Source organism: Cynoglossus semilaevis, chromosome 1 (assembly GCF_000523025.1).
Source record: "Cynoglossus semilaevis isolate Cse_v1.0 chromosome 1, Cse_v1.0, whole genome shotgun sequence".
NCBI lineage: Eukaryota > Metazoa > Chordata > Actinopteri > Pleuronectiformes > Cynoglossidae > Cynoglossus > Cynoglossus semilaevis.
The window spans coordinates 17,687,446-17,715,210 of NC_024307.1; the positions used below are offsets into that span (position 1 = coordinate 17,687,446).

Here is a 27,765-nt window from a genome sequence, read left to right on the forward strand (position 1 = left end):
CTGAACCATGTAATGATACATCTGCAGAGCTGGCCATCGCTGCTCTGACTTTTACTGGAGTGTCTGTAAATGGTGGGCCAGGCCTGATCTCCGGAGGATGAAAACATAGATGGAGGGAGGCAGCAGAAGACAAATAAATCCTCCTTCAGTTAAATATAATTATCTGCGCTGCTCAAACAGCCCAGGAGTCCGTGAGTGATGGATTGCTGCGGTTCACCTTTTTCATGTAAACCACTCTCCCTGAACCTGCCTCTGCTCTCATCTTCTTCTGTTCCAACATGTTCCCTAAAATTGCTTCGACCGCCCTGGGAGACGGGCAGTGAACTTGTTCCCTTCAATCAAACGTGCGTGCAGAGCTGCGTGAACAGGGGCATCAAAGCTGTGAGGAAGATCTTCCAATCCCTTAGAAGAACCTCAGAACTGTCTTTGCACCATGATATACTCTGGTCTATTTTCTCTCCCTGTGGGAGCAGCCATGTGTCTCAGAGATTCTGAATTTTTCTCTGGCCATTTTGGCTGTGGATATTCATGGTTATGATTCATCGGTTCCAGACTCATCCATCATTTCCAGACGTCAAGTCATCAGTGAAGCCATCACAAAGTTGGGCTGATATTTACTTTTAAAAAGCTATAAAAACAACTGTAGTCCTCAGTAATGGCTCTTGACATTGGAAGCTAACTCCATGCGTAGATACAAGAGTGTTCTAAAAATAAAACAAATATGAGTGACCCATGAGCCACAGGGAGAAAATAAATTAATGAAACACACAAACACGAGGAGACAAATGTGAACTCAACACAAAAGTCAAAGGTAAACAGGTAACCTTCTTACTGAGAGACACTGGCTCTTTTACAACGTACACAACACTAGGATGGCACTGTTATACACATTAAAATGTCAGAAGAACTAAGACTCCCTGACAACTGTGTTCTGAGGTAATGATAACACTGAAATAAGTAACTGTTAAGGCAAACTAAATTCAATTTAATCTTATTAAAATCCACCTCCACTCCAACAAGCTAATAAGGCTAATTATAGCAGCAGGCACAACAGGCACTTTCCTGGGGCCCTGATCTGAAAGGACCCAAACTCAGAGAAGCTAATTCTGTTAACTCTCTAAAAACAACATGTTTTCCAGTCGGCTGTTTATTGCTAGAGCCACGTTTTGGTTCACATAATATTCTTCAGACTGTTTAGCCTTGAAAATAGAAATATTTCATCCAAGATAAATAATACCGAGTTTTTAAAAGAGTTCCCCTGAATTCCACATTCCACAGTCAGGGTCAGCGACTAAAAACTATGACTCAGGGTTAGAATTTAATTGGAACTGAAAATATCTGAAACTGCCCTTCCCACGATGCTTCAAATGTTTTTTTTTTGTTTTTTTTACTTTAAAAATGGCAACAATGACAACATTGAAGGCCACTGAAGCTGCTGTGATTTTTGGAAGGTATGATGTGGAATTGTTTTTTAAATTTATATTTGCCTTAAAGGAATAATACATTTTACTTTAAAACAAAAAACAGGTTTACACCATTTGTGAAATAACATTTTGTCATGAAAACACAATTATTCCAACCAAATTCATTTTGATTCATTCATTTTTTGACACCATTATTGTAAAATAACTTTAAATTGCTATTTGTCCATAATTCTGTTTCTGACACAGACGCTGGTGTTGGAACAAATTATGATTAAGGTTGTTGTTTTACACAGGACTTACATTGTTTTCGTGATCAACAACACTGCCTCTTCTCCAATGTTGTACTTGTACAATAAGAACTAAATTCAAGTGTGATCAAATTACTCGATTTCCAGTTGAAACGCCTCAGTTTGACAGGTTTTTCTGGGGCAACAAAAACTAAGTTGGCTTTTCTGCACTTCTTTCAAAGCCACTCGACGTATGTTAACATAACTGGTTAATATCGCAGCGTTTTGATATATTTCTACAGATATATTTCCTTTCCCGTTTCATCCTCGCCGTATTTATTTATGCTGGGGCTCTAATGAATCTGGTGGAGGAGGACCAACCCTCTGGTGACGCACTCTGCGGAGCTGCGGAGGGAGGCGCTACGGTCCTGCAACCGTCAGCACTGTGCCAGGCTGTGATTGGTGGACTGGGATCCGGAGAATACGACAGGAAAAAAAACAGAGCAGAAAAAACAGAAGACGGTGTAAAACTCCCGACAAACGACCACTAAACTGTGCAGCGAACGTCCGCAGCGGGACAAGGTCTGTGGCTCCGTGTCGAAGGACATCAGCTCCAGTGAAAGGAGAGAAGGAGGGAGGAGAGATGTTCACTTGAGAGAGGAGGATTATAACACAGCGGTGGAGGAGGAGAGGGAAAAAACGCAACCGAAGAGCAGCTGCGAATCTTCGGATTACACTCTCACTTGGGCGACGCTTCGCGAAGCTGGAAGGATAAGGTGTCGGTCAAAAAAGGGAAGAAGAAAAAATATGATGATCTGAAAGAAAAACAATAGGACACTCAAAGGACGCCCGTTGTAGTGGCACTTTGGACGTGGGTGTCCCTTTAAAGCGGAGTGGTAGAAGCAGGATTCCGCGCAGAGGAAGCTGAGCGAACTCCCTTCCGCACACTGCTGGATCGTTTACACCCGCTCGGCTCGGCGAATAGGAACGCTGCGGGTGAGAGGTTTTTAGGTTCGGGGGTTTTTAGTGCTGATGCCAACGGCAGACTGCAGGCTGGTCCACCATGGCCGGATCATGAGGTGTCTCACTTTCTTGCTTCTACTTCCCGAAACACTGAAAAAGTCCAAGAAGCTCCCGGGCAGCAGGCTGCCGTTATGTTATGAGATCCTGACTCTGTCTCTGACGACGAGCAACAAGAAACAGAAGAGGAAGATGGCTGCGGAGCTGTACCCCGCTGCCAACACTGAGAACACCAACCTGGCCAACGGCACCACGGTGGCGGACACGGAGAAGAGCAAGGCGGCGCAGGTGAACCAGGCCGGTGGAAGCGGCGGCGGCGCCGGCGGAGGGTGCTGCAGCGGAGGCGCGGCCGCGACAACTCCGACCACCCAGCAGAACATCAACAACAACAACGTCGATCCACCGAGCTGGCAGTGCAGCCACCCCACACTCAGAGAGAGGTAACACGAACCGCGGCACACCAGCCGAACTCCCCGTCGATGTCTGCTCTACACATTTAAACAGGTCCAGTCGACAGTATCTGCAGAGAAAACCTTGCTGGCTGGTGACAAATATTAAAATGAGTGAAAGTGAATGCAGCTCCTGATCTGTGTGACGACTGTCAACTGCAGCAACTCTATTTAAATAGGGGATTAAAAAGAGCACCCTAACAGATGCAGTCGGTCCACTGCTCTGTCTTAGTCTCACTCTGTTCTTCAGTTCGACGGACATCTGTATATGGACCGAGCAGAGTGAATTCACCACCAGCTCCGTGGGTCCACTGTGGACATTCACGGTGCTGTGGACTTAGTTTTTAATGATGTACAACATCGTCTTATTCTTAGCTTCCCACTCTGGAGTCTGGGATGTGATGGGAACACAGTTATCCAAAGTTAAAATAAGATGGGGGGGTTGATGTGGTGCAGCTCCACTACTGTAGCTTAGTCTTAATCCTCCCCAAACCTATGAAAATAACTGGTGTCTCCAGGCAAACAGAGGAGAGTGTGGGAGGACGGACTGACTGGCTCTTATACAACACTTGGACTCTTGGAGTCCCGTTCCTAAACACTTTCTCTGCTCCTAGGAATGCCTTGATGTTTAACAACGAGCTGATGGCTGATGTCCACTTTATTGTTGGGCCCATGGGGGAGTCACAGAAGGTTCCTGCACACAAGGTAAGGACGGTTTTACCTTCTGGTTCAAAGGCAGAGAAGTGCCTGTGTACATTTAAAAGACCTTCAAATGGGAAGGCTCTGTTTACATTTATATTTCTGTCTCTGAAGTGAAAAGTGATTCCGTCTTCTCCTCTCTCCCCACACAGTACGTTTTGGCCGTGGGAAGCTCCGTCTTCTGTGCCATGTTTTATGGCGATCTGGCAGAGGAGGAGTCTGAGATCCATATCCCAGATGTGGAACCTGCTGCTTTTCTAATTCTGCTGAAGTAAGCCACTCTTTGTCCTGTTCACTTTGACAACCGTAGATGACAAAGAGGAGTGTATGATTAGTCAGCTACATCTGAGGTGAAGGCCACGGAGCAGGGAGCGTCACTGAGAAGTGGTGGTGGTTAATTGCTGGTTCTCTCTGTACTGTTGAACTGAAGTCTTGCTGTACTTTATCTGCCGTCTGACTTTTTTTTTTTTCCTTTTTTAAATGGAAGTACATGCAGACTCTCAGTCTGCTACTTAATGTATATGTTGCTCATTCAGTAGCACTGGCTAAATTAGGAACCATGGATTACTGCCTGGTTTGTCTTTTGAGAGAGGATGGAAGTTAGACTGTCACGGACTGTTTTCTATGAGCCAATAGAAATAGACCATCATTATTTCCAGTTGACTTTTTGGAGTCTTAAAAGAAGTGGAAAGTAGATTAGCACCACTGAGCAGTTTCCAAAGATCCAGGGTTTGATTTTCTATTGGCTCATGCTGCTTGAGTCTTCTTTGCACATATACTGTTGTTAAAATGCTGTTCTCCCTCTGCAGGTACATGTATAGTGATGAGATCGACCTGGAGGCAGACACGGTGCTGGCCACCTTGTACGCTGCCAAAAAGTACATAGTCCCTGCACTGGCCAAGGCCTGCGTCACCTTCCTGGAGACGAGCCTGGAGGCTAAAAACGCCTGCGTGCTGCTCTCTCAGAGCCGCCTGTTTGAGGAGCCCGAGCTGACGCAGCGCTGCTGGGAGGTGATCGACGCTCAGGCCGAGCTGGCTCTGCGGTCCGAGGGCTTTTGTGAGATCGACCTGCAGACGTTGGAAATCATACTGCGGCGAGAGACGCTGAACACCAAGGAGGTGGTGGTGTTCGAGGCCGTCATGAACTGGGCTGCAGCGGAATGCAAAAGACAAGGTCTGGGGCCCACCACCCACAACAAGAGGGACGTCCTTGGGAAGGCGCTGTTCCTGGTGCGGATCCCCTCCATGAGTTTGGAGGAGTTTGCCAACGGAGCGGCACAATCTGATATCCTGACACTGGAGGAGACACACAACATGTTCCTGTGGTATACTGCAGCTAAAAAGCCTGAACTGGACTTTCCGCTAACTGCCAGGAAGGGCTTGTTGCCTCAGAGGTGCCATCGCTTCCAGTCCTCAGCCTATCGAAGCAATCAGTGGCGCTACCGCGGCCGGTGTGACAGCATCCAGTTTGCCGTGGACAAGAGGATTTTTATCGCCGGTCTGGGCCTGTACGGGTCGAGCGGTGGAAAGGCCGAGTACAGCGTCAAAATTGAACTCAAGCGGCAGGGTGTGACCCTGGCCCAAAACCTGACCAAGTTTGTGTCTGACGGTTCGAGCAGTACGTTTTCCGTTTGGTTCGAGCATCCGGTCCAGGTGGAGCAGGATGCGTTCTACACGGTGAGCGCCGTGCTGGACGGGAACGAGCTGAGCTACTTTGGCCAGGAAGGCATGACGGAGGTGCAGTGTGGGAAGGTGACATTTCAGTTCCAGTGTTCCTCTGACAGCACCAATGGGACTGGAGTACAAGGAGGACAGATCCCGGAGCTCGTGTTCTATGCATGAGCTGTGAACTGAACACAAAGCAGCTCTCCCAGCCTTTACAGTAATGTAGCATTAATGACACTTGAGTAACGTCACACTACATGGCCTGGATTATTATTTTGAGAGACTATTTTGGAAGCAAAGCAGCTGTTGTTTTAATCTTATTTAATTTAACCTTATTTTTTTTATTTAAACTCTGAGTTAACTTTATTTGCTCTGATGCCTGTGTGTAATGGCTGCAGCTGCTGTAGAAACAACATTAATGCAGTGATCTGTTGTTATGTAATCCAGCTCCACAACTGGAGCCTTAAATCCTGCAACAACTGCGAGTCCTGATCTGCAATGTTGTTACTGTAGTCAAAATCAGCAACGTTACCACACGGAGCAGACTTGATTTTAGTGTTAATATTATGAATACAGGTGAAAGAAGAAGTAGAGATCAGAAATGTTTTGCACTTGAAGAGGGCAGCCTCACAAACACGGTGTCTTTTTGTAAAATACGATGTAACCGTCAGCAGCTTGACGCTGTCTGTACTAGAATGCCTATAAACCTGGTGATAAAACATAAAGGTTATAATGTGACTGGAGCCTTGCATGTCATGTTGATTTGGTGCCTGGGTGGGGAAAAAAATGGAGGGATTTGAGGGGCAGCAGCGCCCTCTGGTCACTGAGCCGTGAACTGCACTGAGAGTTGAAGAAAACTCAAGGCCTTGTGATTTTACAGTCAACCACACTGACGAATAATGATGACGTTGACAAATGTGTTAATTAGTTTCAAATTGATCCCCGAGTTCAGAAGTAGAGAAAAGAAGAGAGTCTAACTATTTCATCACGTTCTACTGTAATTAAATCATAATGTTAGGTTAATTATTGATTTCACAAAGTTCTGTTAATTTATCAAATCATGGACGTAACACTGCTGTAACACAGCTGCGTGGATTCTGACTAATCTTTCTACAATCTGTCAACACACGTTCATCTTTTCTTTTTACTGTTCTTATACAGTGAGCACCATCACTGTCTATGGCCATGGTTCCCAAGGTGGGGGCGGGACTTATTGCTAATTAATAAATGACAACAGCAGTTTTGAAGGACTTGTGTTCATCTACAATATTACTATCTACCTGAGGGGGCGCTGCAGAAAAAGCTGGGGAAGAACTGACTTATGGAAAGGTGATAGAATAATTCTTCTATCTTGTTAGAATCAATGAGGAGGTTAAAGATAAAGGCTGGGGTCCTTACCTATAGCTGGGGCATTGATACAGAGTTCTTTGGCCAAAGCCAGAAATGTTTTTCCCAAGACGTAGACGTTCACCTGTGGGAACGGAAACAGTAAATAAAAATCTTGAAACTGATGTAAATGAAGCCATTGAGATTCATAACATTCAAATCACATTATTGTCTCTAAGTTGGACTGGTGTGATAATGTAGCTTCAGTTTCAAATAGAGACTCACAGCAGTTGGACCACAGTTGTGTCAGGTCCAGGTATTCAAGTATTAAGTATCCACGTGTACTCAGATGAATATAAATACATATGAAGTTTTATTTTATTTTGTTTACGCTCTATAAAATTTCAGATCTTCCACAATGATGACATCTCCTGTGTTATTTAGTTGCCAGATTAGACAGACAGAACACAAATCAATTATTACAACGTGTTACTGTCAACTCTACCCACAGACAAACACTGGTCCATGAGCCGTGCTAATCCCTATATTAGCACAAGTATCACATTTTCATTGTATGTGACCGAGTGGGGGCCATGAGGGGAGTCAAAGTATTGATCGGGTGTAAGAAAAAAAAAATCACTACAAAGATAAATCCGGCCCAGCAACAAGCTGCAGCGCAGCTGTGATTTATGTTAGCATGTTAGCAGAGTGCATCATCAGGGTTATCTCAGTGGAAACTCCCATCACAGATGTTTCTTTGTGTTCTGACCACAGCAGCTCCAGAAAGAACGGCAGTAAATTCTATCACCCCCGACTCTATCTGAAAGGATCTGACGGGGAGTTCTTGCTGTACGACAAAGACACGATCCTCTCACAGGTTAACACCGCTGCAGCCCACAGCCACTGGTTTCAGAGCCCAAATGTGAAGCAGAAGGCAGGGAGACAGGGGTCATGAACTCAGGTCACATCTCCTGTCATGCCTTCAGACATACTCCAGACCTCCAGGGTTTGCTTTTTTTTTTTTTTCCAAAGCAGACAGACGCGTATACTTTCACTTTTGGTCAACCTTCTGGAGTAGAGGAGGGAAGCAGATGCTCCTCAACTATTTTGGGACATACACCCAGTGGGACAATTGTTAAAGAAAAGTTTTTAGAAAAATGAGTGAAGGTGGAAAAACAAGTGCTATTTAAAAAAGGTCTGATCTTACTAATTGCAGTTAAACATTTATGTATATTTTCATTTAAAAATAAATTATTTTCATACAAAACTGTTCCACCTCAACAACCTGCAGCCAACACAGTACAGTTAAAAGAGAGACTTCTGCTCTGAGACGACCAGGTAACACTAATGTTGAAATAAAAGGGTTTCAAGTGAAATAAACATGACATCACACCAACACAGCAACAAGTGTTTGGGTTAAAGGTGCATTTCAGACTTTTCATGCTCTAGTACGAGCACCTTTGCTAACAGTTAACACTAACTGTACGCAAAGTCGGACTGAAGCACTTCAGCTGTGTTTTGATAATGGTATTTTTCTCAGGTAAAACATTTGAAATCCACAAAGATGTCTGAATTCACCAACACCCCTCCTCAGACCAAGACGGAGAAACTGACATGGTCTGCTACACAGTTAAAACTTCTATCCCATAATAAACAGGTGGTATTGATCCACCCCTCATCAATAAAAGGCTGACTCTGCTCCAGCAGCTTCACCACAGCAGAATGAACCAGTGGCTCCGGCTTCTTCTGGACAAAGCAGCTAAGAGCTCAGAGATGGGGGGGAGGGAGGGTGGGGTGGAGCCGTAAAAGTAATTGGTGGTCCGATCATTGCCGACCCACAGCGGCAGCAGCCTAAATGCTGGACATTTATAACATCCACCCCACCCACCCCACCCAAATCCACTTCAAATACACACCCTGTTTCCACATGCCAGGGCGGTGCGGGCACGGGGGAGGGGTGGTCCTGCTGCTACACGACAGCTGGGTGCTTAAAAATAAAAGCCCCCAACCAGCTGTGGCTCTGAGAAATGCCCCACCACACCCCCAACTCTCCGTGAATTATACATGCAGACAAATGGAGGACCTGCTAAATTTATACCTACCAGCGTGTGCACGAGCACGTGCACCAACGTACAGGCACCGAGGGTTAATTATACGGCTGTAAGTCTGACAACCAGATGACTACAGGGGCGAGCTGTTCAGCACAGATGCATCATGGGAGTCGTGGTGAGAGAGGTGGGAGTGTATAATTAGCTGGACGTCAAAACACATCAAAGTGAAGAGTTTTTTTATAAAGAGTATTCGTATATTTAGTGGTTACTTTTATAAGGAACCATTTAAAACCATCTGATCACAAATTCCACTGCTCGTCGAAGGTGGTGTTACCTATCAAACTAATTGGGGGGGTCACAAGAAATATCGATAAATGATGACCTTGTTGGAAAAGTTGTTGGAAGCTGCCAAACGGATAAAAAAAAAAAAATTCAAGTTGGTCAGCAGAGTAGCTAAAGGTCATGTGAAAAAACCTAATACTGTAAAACAAAACTATTATTTGTGAACAAGAAAAAAATTATTATTTAAAGTGACTTTGTAGCCAATGGGCTATATTTTCATGCTGGCTACAATGTTCAACCCTGTTCTAAGCCATTTGTCAACCCTCCATGTTCATTTCAGGTGAATGCATCAAACTGATTAGAAAAGAGGTGAACAAACTACGGCCCATTGGGCTCTCTACTCTGGCCCGCCGAACACTGGTCCAGCCTGTGAACCAAAACGATTGTCCATCTCTAAATTAGAACAACTGGGAAACGTGGGGTGGTACTGCACAGGTTAGCAAAGACACAACAACAACAACAACAAAGGTGGAACCACAGAGTTCTACCGACACACGCTGCTCTGTCTTTCACGTCCACTCCTGCCCACGATCCCGTTTGGACCAGAACATTACCACTGCCTCGTTCCCTGCAAATAACGCGAAACTCAATACCACCCCCTAGTGGAAGTATTGCTTGACAACATGCCAAACATACAGTAAGGCACATAGCGCCTTAACCAGTGCTAATCATGCTAATCCAGTTGCTTCCCTGTCATATTTGTCCACCTATAAGAACAACATACAGTTATTTACTGCTACGGCAGACAGAGACAAATCTGAGTTTGAAGTAGTCTGTCTGATACACAACACCCGCAATGAGGAAATTTCCATTTCCACCGCCTCCCTCCCCTTTTCCACACCCAGCTGGTCACATGATGTGTGTCATTGACAACCGATTATTGTGCCACTGGAAAACAACAACGCAAAACTCAAATAGGGCAAATGCTGGTGGCCACTGGGACTGGGACCATTTTCATTTTCACTATTCAAAGCAGACAATGCAACCTCCAGGAGAAAGGTTTCAATCATCTCCTTGTGTCTATTTCTTTTTCCTTAAACCAGTGTTCCTGTCTATTTCTTTTTCCTTAAACCAGTGGGTGAAGTGAGGATGTAGGTGTCAAACGTACCTGCAGGATGTCACTGAGGTCCAGCAGCATGTCTGAGCACAGAAGGTTAAGGCAACAAAAACTGAGACCATATTCAATAGTCACAACAAACACATAACTGAAGTTTTTAACCCGACAGAAACTGAACTTTGACCTTCCTCACACATTACCATGTGTGTAAGGTGTTGAGCTCAGGTCCCTGTGTCAGTGGACTGGAATCCCTGACACTGAAACGTCACAACTCACAAACCAACAAACAAGACCCTGACCCTTTGTCACACACACGCACACGCACACACACACACACACACACACACGCACACGCACACGCACACACACACACTTCTGGATTTGAAGCCAGCACCACTGTGGTCTCCGTGGAGACAGGTGCGGCGGTCTCCAGGCGTCCCCGGGGACGGATTAGTGTGGCTCCTGTGGAAAGAGCCTCACAATGGAATTAGCAGCAGCGTGGATGAAATGGAAAAGATAATCCCAGAACACCCTATCTGGAGATTAGAGAGGACAGACTTTAAACCTGCAAAACAAAAGGCAGAGTGGGAAGAGCAGCACATCTGGGTCTAATGAAAACAGTGACATCTTCTGTCTCTGCAGCAGGAAGGACTCAGACTAAATGACGGTGGTTTGGTTTTATTATGAAGAGATTGACAAATATTTGCCATATGTTTGTAAATTAGTGTCTCAGACGGTGAGACAAAAAGACAGACCTGTAGCAAAAACCAAGAAACAAGAAGATCAGGCGCCAGAACAGAAACAAAGTCAGTGCTGAAGGCTGAGAGTAGAGGGTCACTGGTGCAGAACTTCAAGACACACCATTTTACCATGAGTGTTAAAAAAAGCTGATTTTGAATGTTGATTTTAAAACAAAAATGAAACAGGACCCTAAAATAATAAACTCTGAGCTGCTTCCTTCCCTCCATCAGCTCTGGAGGCCACTCTGACATTTCAATCACACCAGCCTTCAGGCTGACTGAGAGGGTGGCAAAACCAGCCTGACCCTCTCTGTGCCATTTGTCAGAAATATGTCTTCACCTGCTGCCCTGCAGACGATTATCTCACCGTAACTGATGGGGTTCTAACAGCGGTTTGTTCTGGAAACAGAGGCGGGAAACAGAGAAGAACAAAAGGTAGAGAAAGGTCAGCGGGAAGAGAACGGCAGTGGAAGGTGGAACCGATGATTAGTGCGCCGGCTGAAAACGGATGTGATGTGAGGCCCTGGCGTCCAGAGGCTGGACAAATGTTTTCCTCCTCCCTCCCCATATCTTCGTCCTGATTCTCCTCTGCAGAGCTACACACGCACCTAAATGTGGAAGAGGAAGTGAGCAGAGCTATTTATAACTGCTGCCTGACTGCAGCTGGAGGAGGAGGGAACACACTCTACATTTAGAGAGGGACACACACACACACAAACAGTGGAGCAGGAATAACAAACAATAGAAATGATAACATTAAGGACGATAATAATCATTATTATTATCGTTATTAGCGGTATTATTATTATTATTATGCAGTCCAGTTTAATTTCTGCTGTGAAGGACTTTACTTCTGTCCACTTCACCTGTTAATCAAGTCTCTGTATTAGGGTCAAAGCTCCCACCACAGCTCTTCTTCGGTGCAGCAGGCTGTGTGATTTGAACGACCGGTTCCTAAACGGGACATCAAGATAAAATCCAGACCTCCCACCTTCTACATTTACAGCCACAGAGCAGTGAAGGATACGCGGCGTCCCCTCGGTGCGGCAGACCAGGTAGAGGCAGGCAGCGATGATGTGAGACGCCTTGCGTCCACGAGTCAGGTGTTTGGTCAGAGCCATCCTGTAGAAGTTGTAGGCCGTGTCCAGACAGTGCTTGTTCATCTGCAGCTGGTGACCCAGAGTGTTGATCTGCTGCTTGGCTGAGAACAGACACAGATGAGTCACTTCACCATGACGACACTGACCACACACATCCCTCTGTTGACATGTGGTTCATTTCTTTCTTTTCTTTTCTTTAATCAATAAAAGACTTAATATCACACATGGAGGGACATTATCGTCCACTGCCTGAGACAGACATGTTTATTTCTGCAGGTGTCTGATTTAATCACTACAACATGTTCAGACAGGTGTGTTTCATCATTACATCTCTGTCAAGTGCTCAGCTGTGATACCATTTATTTGATGAACCATTTATTTGGTCCAAACATCAAACATGATTGTCCCTCATCAACTGACTATTTATTTTCACCTTTTCCCAAAACTAATGAATTTAAAGGAACTGGATTTCTGTCCTTAGATGAGACAAAGAAGCAGGTTGTGTTAAAGACGTCCTTTAAAACAGCAACAAAAATAAACAGAGAGAAAGATTATTATAATTTAATATTTTATTTAAACTTCACTGGTATCCACGGTACAACCTACACCAACTATTTCAAGCATGTTTAAGGTTCATTTTCAAGGACATTCTATCTGATATTATCAAACCAAAGACTGAATTATTTTCTCATAAATGACTTATGTACATTATGGTCAACGGAACGTTTTAGGAGAGAAATGTTTCACAGCAATTTGAACATTTAAATAAAAAAGAAAGGACAATAAGGGGCAGAAGTCACAGCCACCGACTTCAAAACCAATGACGACGCCACGACGACGTATTTGGTGTATGAGTTCACACACATACACACAATAAATCATATTTTTAGCATAAACTCCTAAAGTGCTAAAAAGGCATCATGACACGCACAACTGCAGCGGATTCCATTGGGACAAGTGTGGGGTGTGTGTGTGTGTGTGTGTGTGTGTGTGCATGAGAGACAGTAAACGTCTCAGTGTGTCATTACATGGTCAAGCAGACAAAGAACATGTGTTGGTCATCTTCAGATGATCTTCAGACACAAACAGGTAATAGTAACATGTGGAGACACAGAACAACAGGTTGTAATTAACCTTCACTGCTGTAGGCTGTGTGTGTGTGTGTGTGTGTGTGTGTGGATGCTCAACATGTTGAGCTCATGGAGGGTCATGAACTTAGGCTGAACACAGACACACTCACACGCTGGTGTTGTGTGTGTGTATGTGAGTGACTCTGATCTCATCACTGTTTCATCATTCCACTCAGAAACACAGACTGCAGCCGCAAATTCAAGGAGCATGACGCACACACACACGCACACACACAGCTTCCTTAACTCAGGCAGATAATTGAAGATGACATCACATTACTGCAGGGTTCATTCATTTCCACCAGCTATAATCTAATCGCTTTCTAACATTATCTACATTAAAAAAAAGCCAGGTTCAAACGACATCACCATGACGTCAACAACAGTGTCAGAACAGAACTCTGGGATTTAAGAAAAACCACTGGAGACTCATTTCATTTCACTGCTGTTGTTGAAAAAAAAACAACACAAACTGCTGAACGTGAATGCAGCGCAAACCTGTGTGTGGAGTACAACTGGAATTAGACTTAGTCGTCTGCTCCGCTCACAAACTAGTTCCTGAGCAAAATTTGTTTAAACGCCGTTCATCTGAATGATGGAGAAAGACTTTCTTAATAAATTCATTGGAGTCGTCAATGTACCCAGGAAACACTGTAGGTCGAGGACGTGGTAAACCGATGAACAACACTTGTACAATTCTGATGAAGTGCTCTTTATTTCTTATCACTCTACGGTGGTTCTTGGTTTCTAACCTGTGTGAAGGACTGGCTCTTTAGCTAATCTACAGTCTGTAGGATTAGAGTCAGTCACATGAGGCTTCTTCAGAGCAGCGACCAAAATCATTAACGCACAGTGTTCTGAGATGATTCACAGCCACATTTGAGACATCAGCTATAAATCACTTCAGTTAGAACAAGCTCAACAACAACAACAACAACAACGACACAGAGCTACAACAAAGGTCTGATTCTACTCTGTGTCTGAACCTAATGCTGTGAAGAGGTTTGTGTCACTGGTGATAAATGGACTGCAGCACACACTCACACAAACACACTTTTCAGAACAGCATTCTACTGCCTTTATATTCTGTATCTACTCAGTTTGAATGTTGATAAAAAAGAGAGAGCAGTTGAATAAACCAATGATTGAGCCAAATGTAAGGAGAAAAAATAAGATTGTTGGACAGAAATAGGTGAGGAGCAGCAGCAGCAGCAGCAGCAGGAGCAGCAGCATAATACACTGGCCTCTATCACCTCAACATCACTGGCTCTCTGCCTACAACTGCATCAGGCCCAGATGGAGCCCAGCACAATGATACCAGTTGCTAATGTCCATCAAAAGATCACTGATGTTGGTCAGTGTTTTAACGGAAGAATCCAAGAGTCAAACCTGCTCCTCTGTGAACACTTCAGGGTCAAAGTGAATGTCTGTATATGTTTACTACACCTGAAAACTCGCCCCCTCTTAATGTAGGCGTGCGTCGCGGAGTCACATCAGTTTTCATCAGTCATCGCAGCATTAAAACTACACCTGAAAACTGTTTGTGTTGCAGCGCTACCATCGCCCCCTCTTAATGTAGGCGTGCGTCGCCATCTGCAGGTCACATACCTCTGTGCAGCGTCTGAGCTCGAGACTCTGAGCCCATTCCGTGTCCATCTCCGAAAACTGGATTTTTGTTTCCTGTTAAAAACAAGATAATTTTTAGGAACTCAAACGGAACAATCACAAACAACATCTGCTTCTCAGATTAAAAAAAAACGGGCAATTTAAACCAAATGTTTTAACACTCATTTATCCTGACAAAGTGCTCATTTGAAATTTAATTTTTAGAGTTTTAAATAATAAACAAATTTAGACACAACCAAGAAAAAGAAGACAAAGCTGTATGGAAGGAGAAACATTAAATAAATATTTGCTTTAACTGTACATGAGGGACAATGTTTTCAGGGGGGTTTATTTTTTTAGGTATAATATAATACAATATTTGACAATGATGAACCTTTTCAGGACAAAAATATATAGAACTATTATATAATTTTAATGTTATGTACTGTTTTTATTCCACAGAATTCATAGCAGTTAAATTGTACATCCACAAGGCAGACGGAGGTGGAAGGCAGTGTTCAAGAACTGAAAAAAAATCATATAAAAAGTGATACAAGAGTGAATATGACAACACACACACAGATATACACATCTATTACACACGACACACACAGTGTATTGGACCACTCTCCCACACCAAATTCCTGCCTCGTGTGGCCACAACTTAACCCATGTTTCCCAACCTTTTTTGAGCCACAGCACATTAGAAAAAAAAACATGCCACACCAAACAAAAATCTTACAAAAAAGTACGTAATGAAATATAATATTTTTGTTTAAATTCATGACTGACTGTGTGAAAATCTGGGTGTGTTTATGTGAAGACAACGCTGATATACTAGCAGCAATTGAAGAAAGACAAAGATCTCCACTCCTTCAACAGGTCTGATTTTGTTTTTAGTTTTTATAGCCATCTGTTGCCATCTAGTGGAAGAGCCTCTAACTGTTTTGTCTGTCACCATTCATTTATAGTTTTCAGACCAATAAAGTGAAATCACAGCACATTAAATGATCTCTCACAGCACACTAGTGTACCATGGCCCACTGGTTGGGAATCACTGCCTTAAACCCCAGGGGTTAGTCACCCTCACCTTCTGAGGACACGAACTGCCCGACAGCCAGCGAACTGCCACCTCCAGTCTCCACAAACTCCACCTCAGACACAATGATGTTGTCCTCCAGCACTGAGCCACAGCCCATGCAGACTGCATCTCCACGCGCCTGGTCCACATCAATGTCCGAGCTGCCGCAGTTCTTGCAAACCTTGGGGCTCATGGTGACACTGAGGAGTCTTCAAAGTCTGCGGAGAAAAGATGGGAGACCTCTGGAAGATCAATGCTGTTCGTCTTTGAAGAGCCTCAATATCAAATGTTTGTTTAAAAGGTTGTCAATATACCTAAAAACAAGTACAGGACTAGGGTGACCTACAGCATTTTGTGGTTACGTCACCATCTCCCAACATTTGTTTAAAGTCTTGTTCCATCATTCTGACATACAGCGTTAAAACAAATGGCGTGCAGAGCGGATGAACACGTCGTCACCTGGTGTTATAAGCCCAAGACTGTTTTGTTGAATGCATGATAGACCAGCTTTAAGAAAATTCAACACTACATACTGGACCAGTCAGTTTACACAAACCACCGTTTGCAAATGATTTTCCTGTGTGTTTGAGTTTAAACAGCGTTCAGACTTTGCAGAACGACAAAAGACAAGTGAAGTAGCAGAGAGGCCTCCTACGAGAGACAGACACCAACACTGGTGTTGCCTCAGAGCATCAGTGATCATTATCACCTGTTCTGCTGTTTACACAGAACATCAATGTTTGAGGACTTTGCAGAGCTCTCTGTTGGATCAATGAACCATCCTGGGGTGGAAGACAGAAGCTGCTGTGAACACGGCTTCTACAGAGGACAGAAGACTGAGCAAAATTCAAAATGGTGGATTTTTTAATGTTAAGTGAAACATTTGTTGGGAGTGTACAGTGCAATAGAACAGTTGGGTTACAATACACGACCAGTGCAAACCAATCAGACAGGTCTGTCCTCACCTGCACGTCTCATATTCAAGGATAAAGTCTTACTTCTAGCTGCACAGCTTGTAGTGGAGGAAAAGCTTTTCACCAAGTCAAAGAATAAAACTTGTGTAAAATAATGTATAAAGTAATGCAGGTGGGAACAGAACTCTGATGTAATTTCAGCTACATCAACACACTGTGCCTCTTAATATGTGGAATCATCCCAGTTGTAATGGTATTCAAGGTATTCACTGGAGGTGACAATATTTCCGCCCTCAAAGTTAACCACTGCCCCCATTCCAGTTTGTTTTTTAATTTATTTTTGAAAACTGTCCAGAGAGTAACCCTGCCTTACCTATTCGTCCCCTCCCAAAAATGTTTGTATTTTAGAGGGGTGTAGGCCGTAGTTGGCAGGGAGGGGGCCACCCTCTCAGTATCTCATGCATTTCCAACCACGCTTGAAGGTGTGCGAGCAGGGGAGGGGCATTTGTGTTTGTCATCCGTGGGCAACATTTCATAATCTTTAAATTAACTTGTGGGCAACTGTGAATCTGTGCCTTTGTATTTTATTTATATTTTAATTGAGTTATCACTTCTATCTGTTCGACCTGGCCTGTTTTGTTTTTTTTTTTAAACATAACTCTAAACAGTGTTTTTGGTTGCTAGAATGATGAAGAATGACAGGGATGATGCTGCAGTAGTGATTGTGCAGGAATCACTTATCAGCTACGTGGCACACTTCAGTAACTCTGCAGGCTAACTCAGCGGGTTTTTTACTTCTTTTATATTTAAATTAACCGAAGAGAAAAAAAAGCCACATTTTTATTTTAACACCTACACACACACAGTTTTTTCAGTTTTAATTTCAAACGTCTATTAAATCGCCCTGTTAGCAGCGCGTGCAGTCTTATGAGTGACAGCTGAAGCTAACGCTGCTGTTGCTAACAACCGGCAAATACCAAACACACAGTTTATCACACCCACAGACACTTGCACACAGACACTCGTGGACCGTGTTTGTGTTGCTGGTGTGTATTTCTGGCGTTACGTTTCTATCGTACGTACCTTCAGAGTTTAAATAAGCAGTTTATAAAAAGTCCGTTAGCAGCAGCAGCCCGGGTCCAAAGCCGCCGGCAGCAGTTTAACCACCACGTCAACACTGACCGTCTGTACCGACTCTTCTCTCTCTAATGTAGATGTAATCGAAATGCATAGGTGAGCTGTAAAGTTTGTGAATCAGCGCGTACTGATCCTCCACATGTTGCAACGTTAGTGCAACCCTCACATATACACAGCTAACATGTGCTTCAGAGCCGGAACATACCAACACAGTCCGCAGGGGGGTAGCAGTTCGACGGCCCGCCTGTCAGTCTCATGAAAGTGAGTTAAATGAAGATGTATTTTTAACTGGCGAGTGACAATTATTGTTAAACCTAAAAAATATTACTTATTATTGAAGGTGTTAATACGAAGTTGCTGTGAAAAAGACTACACCCCCATGTAACTGACGCAATGGTACAGCCTACGTAAGCGTTTTTAAACAGACAGGTACGTCAAAGTGATGTGGGCAATTAGATTTAATTAATTATAATTCAATACAATAATAATTAAAACACTGTATTATGGTCAGTAAGTAGAATGAAAATGTGTGAAATGTATAAATAAAAACTTATTAAACTTAAAAAAGTCCACGCAGTTCTGTACCCATTATTTATTAATTAATTATATACAGTAAGGAAAAAACAATTGTAAGGTAATAAAATGTAAATCTCGTAGAAATTTATAATAAATGCATAAGGAAATTTATTTTTTACTATTTTGTAAATTAGATACCCCATCACCACTTTATTTATTGTCATAATTCCAATTAATATATCTATTTATGACAGACTTTAGTGAGTTCTTTTACTTTTCTTATTGTCTTATCCTGTCTGTTAACATGTCCAAATAAAGATTATTCTATTCTATTCTATTCTAAATAATGTAAACCAAAAACGTCATTGTAAGAAGTGTGTGATCACTACCAATATCACCTCATGTATGAATTGACTCTTAGCACATTGGACTTGGGTCCTGTTTTCCTTTGCTATGAATCAAGAATACTTCTAAATAAAACAGACACAGAAAACACAGAAACATAAACACTTGACTTTATTCTCAACAGAATTTAGCAATTCAGCATTTTCAGGAAGTAAAAATGTGTTAATAAAAACAAGTTAAATCATAAGGTGAGGTTATGTTTACATTGACTAAGTCACCACTTAGACAAAAATACTGATTATGGAATAAAGATAATCCAGACGGCCGCTCCAGTAATCCTCATATTTACCATGATCACATTCTGTAACTTAAACCAACTTTGTTATTGTAAAGAAACAAATCAGAAAAACAGTTATTGTTATATATTAAACAAAGATATTTTGTTCATCCTGAAGACGCGAATTAGAACAATCTGACTCTAATGGTGTTGATGGGGGATGAACAGGTGTCTAAACATTTATCAACTATCTGCTCCTCTGTGTGCCTCCCTCTCAGGGAGCCTCAGACCAAACAACCTCAGTTGTTTTGTAAACAGCATATAAAAATAATCTATACATTACAAAGTAGAAGGCAGGGGAGGTGACGGTGACGATGAAGGTGAACGCTCAGTCTTTAGAACCACACACAGGTGAGGTGAACATCATTCTGATTTTTACTCAGTTTAACTTCAGTCAGAAATGAGTCAGAAATCAAAGGACAACTTCACATCTTTCTTTCAGACCGTCTCCTTCCTGTGCTGGCACATCTTTGATCAAACAATGGCATTTATCTTGGAAACTTGTTTTGTTTTTTTTTTAATATAAGGTTCATTGCTGCTTAGCACAACAAACCTGTCAAAGTGACAGATCAACAACTTCATTCTTGGCTAACAGTACATAACCATCACAGGAAGAAGTAAACGAGGGATGTTACCAAAATTTAAAAATGAGCTTTAAAACCATGTGAGTACATACAGTACATGCCTCGTGTTAACTGTGGAAGATTAAACAAAATAAATCTTACAAAAGCCTTTTTAGGTTAAACTACATTTAAAGCATATTTGATACATCTTTATATATAAAATAAGAACACTAAATAAGTCACTAAAATGCTGACTCCACACAGATTAAAACAGCCTCATAAAGGACAATTCCACCATTTAAAGCTGTAATTCATGACAACATTGATCTTATTCAGGGGTTGGAACAGCAACATTTAAATGCCGACACAACCCTTTTTTATCGTGTTGAATTTAAAGCATAAACAATCAATCAGGTTCAGAAATGAAAGAAACAACCAATATCTGTTATTTTAAGTCTCAGAAGAGAAACTGAACTAAAAAAAAAACATGTAGTTCCATATGAATGTGCTGAATGTCCTTGTGCTGGAAGTTCCTGGTTCTGTGCAGTGGAAATTTAGTGAAACCATTTCTCCTAATGTGCTTTTTTAAAAGAACATTCCAGATTTAACTTTAGCTCTTACACTTCACTCCGTTTCTCATTCCTGGTTAGGCAGACTTGACATTTAACCTTTGACCTTCATGTGGAGGAGACAGGTTTAACAGGTTTAAGTGACTCTATGAAGGCATGGGGAAATACAATCATGTCCCCAGAAAGACATTTAAGTGACTCTATGAAGGCATGAGGAAATACAATCATGTCCCCAGAAAGACATGGGACGTGTGAAGTGTCAGCAAACCATTATCAGAATACACACACACACACACACACACCCATCTTAATTTAAACCCTAACTCTATTCTGACCAACATTCTAATCCTAACTTCAAACTAAATCTTCAACCTCAAAATAGCTTCTCACTCAGGTCCTCCAGAATAATATACTATATATTTTTACGAAAAAGTGTACCCACAAGTACAGGTGTACCAGAAACACACACGCACGCACGCAGACACACACTAACTGGTTCACCTACAGACGCAGCAGCAGTTTATAGCATATCTAAAGTCAGGAAGAACCATTAAATGTCATGAAAAGTTAACAAATGTTGAAAATCAAGAACAGAATCATTTGGATAAAAGAAGGACACATAAATTAAAGGACTTATAAAACATCACTGCTGGGTTCAACATGTAAAGGTTAACGTTGGTTTTGAAGACGATGTAGAAAAGTGACAGAGTAAAGACTCAGTCTGTCTGTGTGTTTACAGAGGTATTAAAGTGAATATAAAGTGTAAGTCATTCTTTATCATCTGTATAAAGATGTTCTCTTTGTAAAAAAACAACCAGGACAAGAACTGGCATCAAGAACCAATGAGTTACCAGAAGAAAAAAAAACAGATACCCCTCACTGAGTCGGGGACGAACACTTGGGTGTGTGCTGCCTGCTGTAGAGTCAGAGTGCACGTGAGCGTGCACCTCACTGGTCCCGAGATTCATACAGCAGTTTGGCCGCCTGTGGTAAAAACACAGAATGGAGTGGATAGGGGTACAAGGTTGGTGGGAAACTGTGAGTTCAACATTCCTACACTTACCTACCTTCATAACTATCATTTGTGTTAGTACTTTGGCTGCTCCTTTGACTCTACAGTGTGACATAACTCACATACTGTACATAAGTACCTCTCGACATAACTCACATACTGTACATCAGTACCTCTGTCACTCACCTATGCTAACACCAAACAACACAAACAAAAGAAAGTGAATGTAGCACAATCCAATGTACGGCATACAACCAGAGACTGCAGTCAAAGCCGTCTTCCACGTGTATCGCCCCACGACAACGACCTACTCACCTCGGCAACTTGTTCCCGTGCAAAATTTGTTTTAATGCCATACATTGAAAAAATAGAAGAAAACTTTAACAAATCTATGAGATGGAGACGTAACCACGAAATGCCGTGGGTCGAGGACATGTTAAACCGAGGACGACTGTATTTTTAGGGGTCTTTAATATTTAAAATATAGCCCATAAAATCTGTGGCCAAAGAGCTAATGCTAAATCACTCCTTACCTCAACCTTTAACATGACATCTAACAGAAAACACTTGTCCTACATGGAGTTTTCCACTCAGACTTTGCAAAAGTAAATATTGGACCACAGCCTCGACAGTAGCCCCACTCCTGAGGGTTCCTAAGTCAAGCTCAGATACTACTGTCATTTAGCTGATGCTAATGTTTTGGGTTTTTTTTTTTTTGCTGATGCTAATGTTTTACTCTCTGACCGTACCTTGTGCATGGCAGTCAACCATAATGAAGCTGCCTTCTTATCATCTGTTGCCTCCAGGCGGAGCTGCTGAGCTTCCTGAGAGCCCATTGGTTTGTAATGAAGAAGCATTCCACTGGCTCGTGTGGTCCCTCCTACACTCACGCACACACACATACAATTGCAAAACAGTCAAAGGAGAAACAAAACCTAAAAAAAAATGCATTGCACATGACCAGTCTGACCACTAGATGTCACTAAGACACAACATTTAACATCTAAACAAATCAGCAGCAACAGTATTTTTGAGACAAGCACACAAACATGGAGCACAACAGAAAAGCTTCATGCAGACAGATGACGGCACATGTGAGGACACTGACTGAGCCTCAGGTTATGGGCTGGACACCTTCATGTTCTTCTGTCATGAGGAGAGAGCTGGATATGTTTGCTGCCCAGTAAATGCAGCAGCGTGTTGGTCTGACGCTCATCAACTGAGACACAGTCAGTGGGAAGAGACGTGGACAGAAGCTGAGCTAACCTTCGGAGAGACAGTGACTGTCCATCAGACTGGTGTAAGTGTGAATGTCAGAGTCTGAGACCAGAGGAGGAAGAACACCACCACCACCGTCATCATCAGAGTCATCAGTGTCATTGCAGCAGAGTAGAAGAGTTTGTTAGTCACAGCTTGGAGGAGAAAATATTACAGACTAAAAAGATCAGTGTTGTTTAGTGAGAACAACATCATGGATCAACACAAAGTTAAATAAGTGAATAAGTTCACTTTGGTTAATTACTCCGTTTCTGTAAATATTTGTAGTTTCTCAAGAGTTCCACTCTCACCTCCTGGACTTGTCCCATCTGTCAGGATCTGAACACTGGACATCCGTGACAGCTCCACCTCAAAGTGACTTTCACCGTCCAGGAACAGATACCTGAGCTCAGAACAATACCCAGTTGTGATAATGTGTTCTTCCATTACATTTTCTTCTCAGAATGTGACCTCAGAGAACTCTAACCTCTGGTTGTTGGAGAGGCGACACGTCATGGTCTCTGTCTTCTCTGATGTCCCCAGAGTCACAGCAAAAGTGCTGCCTGGAAAAGCGACAAAAACACACAAAAAAAACATGTTAAAGTCTCTCCTGATTTTGTTTAACAATAAAAAAACTTTTTCAGCTGTTGTTAATATTATTAATAATAATATTAATATTATTAACAGCTTGATCTTCTCACCTGCCAGCAGGACTTTGAGCTGCTTGTCGAAGAACTCCATCTCTTTCTGAGAAATGAGGCTGCACTCAGCACACTGACGCACAGGGTCAACAAAACACATGCGCGGCAGCGCCACCTTCTTACTGCAGCATTTATCACAGAAGCAGCGGCCACAGCGCCGACAGTGATGCTGCAGGAGGAGGAAAATCTGAATGTCACTTTTACTGCAATGTTGTAAAGTCACAGGTAACATCACGACTCTTGACAGTATAAATAAAAACCTAATGTGACTAAACTATGCTTTAATTTCTTGGTTTTTATGATTAAAAACAACATTTATAGAAAATATGAGAAACATTTGGACAAAGGTGATCAGAGACACAGAACAGCAGGTAAATAAACCTGTGTGATTTATTTACCTGCTGTCACAGAGTCAACAGTGTGTTTCCAGGCCAAATAAATCACAGAAATAAACAGAGGACTAAAAAAATGTTTTAAAAATTAAATTAAAAGTTTTTACAAGTAAAATATTGTTGTTTGCAATGCTGTGTGCTTGTGCAAAAACAGGGATTTTTGCAATGTAGCAATCCAACAACCTTTCTCCGGATGAAGTCAAACTTGGTGTCACACTGCATACACCTCGAACACTGAAAGAAAAGGAAAAACAGGAAGTTACACAACCTGCTGTGCTCAGCACGCCAAGTTCAACCACCTCTGTAAAAGATAAATGTTTTCTCTTGATCATTGCCAAAAACAACCATGTCACCAGATCGCAGGACAATGTTTGGAAAATATGTTTTAAAATCATCCATTTTGATATATGACACATTTTCATCTGACAAAAAAATGTTATTTTGAGCTTTTTAAAAGTAAAGATCATAAGGATGTTTTTTGGAATAAATAATTTATAATAGCTCAGGAAAGCAAACTAATTATTTTTAAATAACTGATATATTTTGTTCTGTTGTTTAAGTTCAATACATGTTTATTTATTTTTATTGAAGCCCTGATTCAACTGATCTTCTGATTTTATCTTATTATTTTAATGATATTAAAGGTTTTACTAAAAAAAAACACTATAGTTTAACAGATATTTATTAATTAGCAGTGCTGTTTTGTATACATTTCACTGTCTGTCACTGAAGCTGTTATTAATGAGATACAGCTGACAGGCGTGTGTGACTGCAGCTGTGTGTTAGCTGCTATGCTAACGCCAACAATCAGCAGTGGTTTTTAATTAATTCAAAACTACATAAACACGATAAAATCCGGTTAATCTGCGATTTAAACCACGGGTCAATCTAAAAGAAGTGAATTAAAACTCTGACAGTTACAGGGTGACCGTGTTCTCCAGCTGCACCCAGTGCTGGAGCTAAGTGTTATGACAGGAGACAACTATGTTAAACTACCGCAAGTCAGGGTACAGTATACCGGAAATAACCTACCCAAATAAAAGTCCATCCACGAACCATGGTAATGGTAATGCCATACTTTAAACTTTACAAAGTATTAAAATTTGTTATTTTTTAATTCAATGTAACATTATAACTAAAGAACTTTCCTGTATTTCCCTGTAATACAAACATATTCTGTGTAAAAATATTTAATTGTTTTGGTTCAACCGCCTGCTCTTATATTGAAAAGAACACTGGGAAGCTGTACTGGTGTGTGTGGCCAACTCTCCTCCACCTCCCGCTTTTCCCGTAGCTCACTAAAATGCCTCGCTGTCTCTCACCTCTTTGTCCGGGACCCAACGAGGTTCGTCCAGGCTGAAGGGACTGTTGAAGGCGCCGTTCTCCGGAACCATGCGTAGACCGCTGGGACTGCGAAGCAGCTTCTTTCCGTCCGGAACCGACGACATTTTTTCTTCTTCTCCTCTCCTGACCACAGAACAACTCCTATCTGAGCCACACCCACTGTGTGCTTTGATTGACCGCATAATCAGCCAGTCACTGTACTAATCAGTGGTCACGTGAGACAGTGGGCTAAAGTGGAGTGTTTTGGTTTTCAAAGCTCCGCCCACGGACTAAAACCCTCACGTACACTGTACTGTTGCAGAAAAACACTGATGGAAAAGTTAATGTTTCCTTTTTTCTTTGAAGACAAACAAAGGCTTTTACAATGTTTCAGTAAAAATAAATCAGTATATTTCAGTTATATTACTATTAGAAGAGAAAAGATACATTCTATAAAGAATCCAACTGAAAATCATTTTCTGCCAGAGTAGGGGCAGGACCCCGCCCTTTAGAAGTAGAAAATTATTTAAAATAATCTAATTTTATTGTTTAATAGTTTGGCCAGTATTGTACAACAGTCTGTTTGTCGATCTGAAATCATTTCTGGTCAATTGGTGCAAAATTTTGTCAATATTGTCGCAAGATTCAATTGTATTATACACCTTTTTTTGTAATATTCCAACATAGCAGTGCTATATATGTTTATTAAGTATTTTTTGATTGGATAAACTTCTTTATTTTACTACTTACATTTTAATTCCCCCTAGAGTGTTACAATTTTTTGTGTTTAAAAAAAAAAGTGTTTAATCCAGATTTAAGGGATTACATTTTGCCATAGTAGATTAAAACTGTCCAATGACAAATAACAGTAGACACATAAGTACCAGCCTCATCCAGGAAACATTTATTTACCGTGACAAAATGAAAACACTTTAACAATGACAGTTTTTATATTTAACACACAGGAGATATGTAATTTAGAACCCCTCCTACATCCCTCTAGATGGAAACAAAATCACTGATCAAACTCTAAAGCTGATTGGTGGAGCAGTAAATGAGCAGAAAGCTGAATTCTAATTAATGAGTGAATGTTTATTGTTTACTATTTAAATTATTATTTGGTGAAATATTGGTAATTTTTCATGAAATCCACTTTTAAGGGTTTTCCAAGATCATTTCAGTTTTTTTGTAGGATGGCACGGTAGTTTTTTGTACAACTCTGAATTAAACAATGTATAATTGTTTAATTTAATTAATAATTCTCATAACAGCTCCACACAATCACAGCTGGTCCACTGGAAACAGAAAAAAATAATAATAAAAGAAGAGACAGAGATTTTAAATCATAAATTTACATTCATTTCATCAACGTCAACATCACTCAAAGATCATTTCTGCTTGACATCAGAGTTTCAAGATTTCGCATGGTTTAGTTTTTTTTTTTTTCGTTCCGTTGTATCTTACAAAGATATAAATGTAACAGCTTTGACCAAAGACTGCTGATAAAAAGTGAATAAAGTCGTTTGGTATGTGTAGTTTAATATTTAGTTGTCCAAGTGTTGAGCCCTGTGGAACACCTCACACTCTATATCATGAATTAAATCCTTTATGAAGACAGTTGCCCCCTAGTGGTTAACGCCTACTTCTGTCCATCTTTCTTAGCTTCACTTTACAAACCAAAAAACTACATCTATTTCTTATAATGTCATTTTTTGTAACAAACTTGGCAAATGTGGCTAGTAGGTTCATCTGTATTACTATTTATTTCCATAAACTGCTGAAGTGATTTTTATAATCTTGATTATTTTCTAATAGCCTTCATCATCATAGTATTACCTACTTTCTTTTGTCATCTGCTGCAGAAACCAAAGCCTAAATCATTGCCTTCATCTAAAAATATTGAAATATGTGCCTCTTAACTTTTTGGAGCTCCTACATTAAGACAAAAAGGAGAAAACTTCTCTCAAACACAAAGAGATGGTTGAAGGTCAGACTGAACAGTCACACACTGGACCCCGACCCATCGTTTAAAAAAACAGTGTCAATGAAATCTGTGATTATTATAATGATTTAGAACAGGATTATTGACATTCTTTGATTTACAAAAATCACCAAGACAAAATTATTATTATTATTATTCAAGTCGGTGAATTTACGTTACTGCATATTTACATTCTAGGGCATTTGATAAGTCTACCAAAAAAAAGACTGAAGCTACTGTAAATAAACAGTGAAGGAGACAATATTATGACTTGGAATGAAAACAAAAACAAAGTCACATACAAACAAAACCTCAGGTAATCATTATTAAATTCACTAGGGATGTCCAATAATATCGGTCGGCCGATATTATCATAATTATGTAATATCTGTATGGGTTTTTCCTCCAATAAAGAAAACCTGATAACGCAATGCCTGGGTTTTGCCAAATGATGTGTGCTCTAAAAATAGTTTTGGGGATAAACGGCTGTATATTAAAGTAACAGTCACTAGATGGCAGCATTGTAGCTCATTTTAATAATCAGGGGTATTGTATGCAAATGCTGGTCACAGCAACACAATATAGTGGTTTCTACAGATAAACAAATAAATATTACCAGGCCTGTATCGGTATGGGTTGATATGGGAATTAAGTGTTTCGAAAATGTCGGCATATCGGATATCGGGAAAAAGTTAATATCAGACATCCCTAATTCAGATGTGTTAAAAAAGCTTATTGCACAGCCCTGACAACAAACAACTGCGAAAGAACACAGCAATTACAAAAAATCTGAAGATTTATG

The 27,765-nt window shown here is 41.3% G+C and overlaps 3 protein-coding genes across 4 annotated transcripts in view; 1 reads left to right on the top strand and 2 right to left on the bottom strand.

The window, feature by feature from the left end:
* brf1a (BRF1 general transcription factor IIIB subunit a) overlaps window positions 1-18,347 on the bottom strand; it is a 54,212-nt gene extending 35,865 nt beyond the window's left edge. The window contains exons 1-6 of the mRNA XM_008315763.3: window positions 17,914-18,347; window positions 15,926-16,134; window positions 14,839-14,910; window positions 12,028-12,201; window positions 10,312-10,343; window positions 6,883-6,955 (exon numbers count right to left, since the gene is read on the bottom strand). Of these exons, the coding sequence (XP_008313985.1) occupies window positions 6,883-6,955; window positions 10,312-10,343; window positions 12,028-12,201; window positions 14,839-14,910; window positions 15,926-16,109 (535 nt within the window). The 5' untranslated portion in view covers window positions 16,110-16,134; window positions 17,914-18,347. The remainder of the gene's footprint in view (window positions 1-6,882; window positions 6,956-10,311; window positions 10,344-12,027; window positions 12,202-14,838; window positions 14,911-15,925; window positions 16,135-17,913) is intronic.
* LOC103382820 (BTB/POZ domain-containing protein 6-B) lies at window positions 1,662-6,222 on the top strand. Its single transcript, XM_008315752.3, has 4 exons — window positions 1,662-3,111; window positions 3,735-3,825; window positions 3,972-4,090; window positions 4,629-6,222. Exons 1-4 carry the CDS (start codon window positions 2,684-2,686, stop codon window positions 5,659-5,661), a joined length of 1,671 nt encoding a protein of 556 aa, XP_008313974.1. The 5' UTR covers window positions 1,662-2,683; the 3' UTR covers window positions 5,662-6,222.
* A 2,776-nt stretch (window positions 18,348-21,123) lies between the features above and the next one.
* Window positions 21,124-25,169, bottom strand: zfyve21 (zinc finger, FYVE domain containing 21). 2 transcript variants are annotated; one of them, XM_008315772.3, is made up of 8 exons: window positions 24,982-25,169; window positions 23,843-23,893; window positions 23,268-23,436; window positions 23,054-23,129; window positions 22,878-22,969; window positions 22,576-22,629; window positions 22,059-22,189; window positions 21,124-21,281 (listed from the first exon to the last, which is right to left on the bottom strand). In XM_008315772.3, the coding sequence occupies exons 1-8, from the start codon at window positions 25,105-25,107 to the stop codon at window positions 21,246-21,248; spliced, it is 735 nt and encodes a 244-aa protein (XP_008313994.1). In that variant the 5' UTR covers window positions 25,108-25,169; the 3' UTR covers window positions 21,124-21,245. The 2 variants fall into 2 exon arrangements, with proteins under 2 accessions (XP_008313994.1, XP_008314003.1); XM_008315781.3 differs by lacking the exon at window positions 22,576-22,629.
* Window positions 25,170-27,765: the final 2,596 nt, after the last annotated feature.

Excerpts from the sequence above, each read along its gene's own strand:
- LOC103382820 (XM_008315752.3), top strand. The coding sequence starts at position 2,684 with ATGCCAACGGCAGACTGCAGGCTGGTCCACCATGGCCGGATCATGAGG. Across the intron at positions 3,112-3,734 it reads CACCCCACACTCAGAGAGAG|GAATGCCTTGATGTTTAACA; the intron begins GTAACACGAACC and ends CTCTGCTCCTAG. Across the intron at positions 4,091-4,628 it reads GCTTTTCTAATTCTGCTGAA|GTACATGTATAGTGATGAGA; the intron begins GTAAGCCACTCT and ends CTCCCTCTGCAG.
- zfyve21 (XM_008315772.3), bottom strand. The coding sequence starts at position 25,107 with ATGTCGTCGGTTCCGGACGGAAAGAAGCTGCTTCGCAGTCCCAGCGGT. Across the intron at positions 23,894-24,981 it reads GTTGGGTCCCGGACAAAGAG|TGTTCGAGGTGTATGCAGTG; the intron begins GTGAGAGACAGC and ends CTTTTCTTTCAG. Across the intron at positions 22,190-22,575 it reads CAGTCACTGTCTCTCCGAAG|GAGGGACCACACGAGCCAGT; the intron begins GTTAGCTCAGCT and ends GCGTGAGTGTAG.